The sequence below is a fragment of the Physeter macrocephalus genome, chromosome 4, assembly GCF_002837175.3.
Source record: "Physeter macrocephalus isolate SW-GA chromosome 4, ASM283717v5, whole genome shotgun sequence".
Lineage (NCBI taxonomy): Eukaryota > Metazoa > Chordata > Mammalia > Artiodactyla > Physeteridae > Physeter > Physeter macrocephalus.
Genome location: NC_041217.1, coordinates 143253819 through 143258160, shown reverse-complemented (window position 1 = coordinate 143258160; position 4342 = coordinate 143253819). Strand labels below are relative to the sequence as shown.

Genomic DNA, 4342 nt, shown 5'->3' with positions numbered 1-4342 from the left:
AAGAAAGAAATTTTAGAGAAAAAAAAAGTGTGATGCGGAATGAGGGGATGAATCAAAGCAAAAGGAAAGAAAAGAGAAAAAAAGAAATGTATAAAATATTATGAACAAAAGACTTGGAAGACAAGTGCTTAGATACAACCCACAATATAAAATCAGTTATTTGCACAGTACCGCCATTAATCTACACACATTTTAAATATATTAAAATATTTTGCATTTCATAATAAAGTCTTCTTAACTTTAGTATTAATTTCTTGTGTTTCACTATGTCCTTTTTAATGTCCCTCTTTTATTTTTCATTATTTTATCTTTTACAACAAAATTGCCTTCTGGCCAATTAGTTTTGTGGCAAAAATGTTTGCAGCAAAGATGTCTACAACAAAGATGCTTATGGCAAAAATTTACACCCATAGATAATAGGTGGAAGCAATGTTTGTACCAAGTGAGGGAGTGAGATAGGGGTAGTCCCCTCTGGCATGAAGGAATATTTTGTCACTATTTAGAATTGCCAGTTTACTGTGACAATAAGAAACTGACTTGGGCTTCCCTGGTGGTGCCCAAAGGGTTAAGAATCCGCCTGCCAATGAAGGGGATATGGGTTCGAGCCCTGGTCCGGGAAGATCCCACATGCCACAGAACAACTAAGCCCATGCGCCACAACTACTGAGCCTGCCTGTGCTCTAGAGCCCGTGCTCCATAACAAGAGAAGCCACCGCAATGAGAAATCCATGCACTGCAACGAAGAGTAGTCCCTGCTCACCGCAACTAGAGATAGCTTGCACAAAGCAATGAAGACCCAGAGCAGCCAAAAATAAATAAAATAAATTAATTAAAAGAAAATAAGGGGAGAGATCCTCCTTCCTCAAAAAAAAAAAAAAAAAGCTGACTGACTTTTAGTCTGTTTTATTATTATTTTAGCATTCTCTTTAGAAAATGCACCCCCTGATTGCCTGAACCAAGGCATACTGCTCCTAAAGCCCCCTTCTTGGTATGACATTTGTTGGAAGCATAAATAAATACATATGAGAAATTGCTAATATTCTATCATTTTTGACTTATAAAGACGCAATTTCATCAGGTTCAACCTAATATAATCAATCCTATGGACAGCAATTTGACAACACATCATAATTAAAAATCCACCTATCCTTTATTTTTTATTTATTTATTTATTTTTTCTCAGCTCAAGTTTAATAAAACTACAAAAGACCAAAAGTGATACCCTATTACTATACACATCAGTTTGCCTGCCCCATAATACAGCTCAGGCCATTCCCTCCAGAGGAAGAAAGGCTGGCCTCCCCAACCCCTGCAGGAAAGGCCTGTCCTGTCCCACACCACATCTGGGCTGAGTGTAAGGTCTTGTGTTTTAAGCATGACAATAGTACAACAGAGGTTTTGTTCTCATGGCTATCTACTGCAGCCTGGCCCTAAAATGGCCCAGTGCTCACTTCTGCTTAGAGAAATATTCTTTGCTCTTCTTTCTGGACATCAGGCTTGATGGTATCACTGCCAGGCTTCCAGCCAGCTGGACATACTTCCCCATGTTTGTCAGTAAACTGGAAGGCCTGAACTAGTCTCCGTGTCTCATCCACAGAACGGCCAACAGGAAGGTCATTTATGGTGATCTGTCGAAGGATACCTTTATCAACAATAATAAAAAGGCCCCTGAATGATATGCCTTCATCGGCCTTTAAGACCCCATAGTCCTGAGCAATGGTGCGCTTGGGGTCTGATATCAAGGGAATGTTCATGGGTCCCAGTCCTCCTTGTTTCTTGGGTGTGTTGATCCATGCCAGGTGACAGAAGTGAGAATCCACAGAAGCACCAATCACTTGGCAGTTGAGTTTCTTAAATTCTTCTGCCCTATCACTGAAAGCAATGATCTCCATGGGGCACACAAAGCTGAAGTCAAGAGGATAAAAGGAGAACACAACATATTTTCCTTTGTAGTCAGATAGGCTGATATCTTTGAACTGACCATCTGGCATTACAGCAGTTCCTTTGAACTGGGGGGCACGGTGCCCAGTTTTGGCATTTCCTGAAGACATATTGTGATCAGCACTCCTCACAAGCCACAAAGGACAGTCAGGAAGCACACACGCCCACCTATCCTTTAATTCAGTAATTCTATTTCTAGAAATTTGTCCTACAGATATACTTGCTCATGTGTAAAATCACTTTTGTACATGAATATTCATTGTAGCATTGTTTATAATGAGAAATACTGAACAAAACCAAAATGTCCATACATTAAAAAAACTGATTAAACAAATTATAATATATTCCTATAATGAACTACTATGCAAATATTATAAAAAAATAAAGCAGAACTAATTTACTTACATATTGTAATGGAGAGGTATAGTGGTGGAAAATGAAGGCTCTAGAGCTAAACTGTCACTATTTGAACGCAGTTCTACCAGTTACTTATGAGTATTACATAACCTCTCTGTTCCTATGTTTCCTCATCTGTAAAATAGGGATAAAATAATATATATCTTATATATAGCTCTGATAATTAAATGGATTTTTACATGTAAAATCCTTCAAAGAGTACCTGGCACATGGTAAGTGCTCTATAAATGTTAGCTATTACTCTCTATAAAATTACTTGTTAGGTAAAAAAAAAAGAAGCAAGTGTGTAAAAAAAAATACATAGTATTATATTAAAGATTGTTGCTTCAAAAAAGGAATATATAAGTTTCTATATTTATTTATGAATATAATATATTTGAAAGGATGTAAATATAAGGAACTAATATCGTTGGTTACCTCCAAGGGGGGGAAACTATGTAGCCAGAGGACAGGAGAGAGAGGAAACTTACTTTTCTTCATATACCATTTCATACCTTCTGAATTTTTTTCAATGTGCATTTTTTTAAAAACTGAACACATTTATTTTTAAAATATCTATAATAAAGTAGCTTTGAATTTGCTTAAAGCTGCATTTTCTCAACCTATTTGTCTACAAAACACTTTTTTTGAGGACCACCTAAAAACCATCTAGTGTTCCAAAGAACACCATTTTGGAAACATTGCTGTAAGCTATATAGAGAGTCACTGAAATTTGCTTAAGGAGAGAATGACATATTCAGTGTGAGATTTGGGATCTTTTTTTCTTATTTTAAATAGCGTTCTCTTTTGGACATGATAGGTGACTTCTTTTACTGAATATCCTAAGTTTGAAACGCAATTATTTCATAGCATTAGTGAGCAAGAGAAAAGTTTTAGAATACATGCTTTGAGAATAAAACCAAAGACAAAAACACAGCTTTTCTTAGCAACAAAATACTTATGATTTTACTAACTCTGTAAATATGTCACAGTTCTAGCAGGATTACATAGCGATGTTTTCCTTCTTCAGATGCAACTAAGTTCTCCCCACATCCAAAAGTATAACGTTCCTATGAAAACTTTTGTAAGACAGAATGGCATAAAGCAAAGAAGCAATTACCTTAGGACACATCTTACTAAAGAATGCACAAAATAAAATGAGACCAGGCACAGATGCTTACAGACACAGTTCAAAGCCATGGTGGCTTGATGCTGAGTGTAGTTTCCAGGGAAGGAGCTTGGCGGTGCCATTCTCACTGCTCAGGCTGTACCCTGCCTCTATAATAACTCACTGCAAAACAAATGCTGAACACTATTTTCACTTTATGCCCTTTTTTTGGTAAAAGCGAAAATCCTCCATGAATTTCTTTCAGTTAGCAAAAACAGGTACTAATGTAGGTCTTTCTTAAAAGCAAAGTGGAGTAAAGCAAACTTTCAAAAAGCAGGGAAGACCTGTATTTTTCCCAGAGGAACTCAACCTAGGGGACTTAAAAATGGATTCTCATTTCCCAGACAGACAGGCCCTCAGTATAGGCTCTCCCAGGATCTCTCATCTCTGTCCCTTCGCTCCATTCTCAGACTGCCACTCTACTTTATATCTTTGTTGTACTAACAATGCAGCTGCCAAGCACAAAAAGGATGGGAATTTTGGCCAAACTCCTGTAGGAAGAGCCTGAGTGGTAGAGCCAGGATTGTCCCCAGTCTGCTTTGAAGAGTTGTGTCCTTATCCACCACAGTACACTCCTAAAAGAAACGTTGGTGTACTCCTTCATATGCAATACCATATGTCAGCTTTATGACCTTCAAGGATCTTCCAAGATGAAATTTTAATCACTCTAGACTTATAGAGTATGTTGGTGAGAAGACACCTATTTTCTATTCAGTTTAAAGTTTTGAACTCTTTTTTTTCTGTTTTATTTATTTATTTATTTATTTATTTATTTATTTTTAGCTGCGTTGGGTCTTTGTTGCCGCGCGTGGGCTTTCTCTAGTTGCGCCGAGCGGG

General features: G+C 37.3%; 1 protein-coding gene across 1 annotated transcript; it reads right to left on the bottom strand.

Moving 5' to 3' along the window:
* Window positions 1-1367: 1367 nt before the first annotated feature.
* LOC102973156 (peroxiredoxin-1-like) lies at window positions 1368-2104 on the bottom strand. Its single transcript, XM_055083970.1, has one exon. It carries the CDS (start codon window positions 2049-2051, stop codon window positions 1458-1460), a length of 594 nt encoding a protein of 197 aa, XP_054939945.1. The 5' UTR covers window positions 2052-2104; the 3' UTR covers window positions 1368-1457.
* Window positions 2105-4342: the final 2238 nt, after the last annotated feature.

Excerpts from the sequence above, each read along its gene's own strand:
- LOC102973156 (XM_055083970.1), bottom strand. The coding sequence starts at position 2,051 with ATGTCTTCAGGAAATGCCAAAACTGGGCACCGTGCCCCCCAGTTCAAA.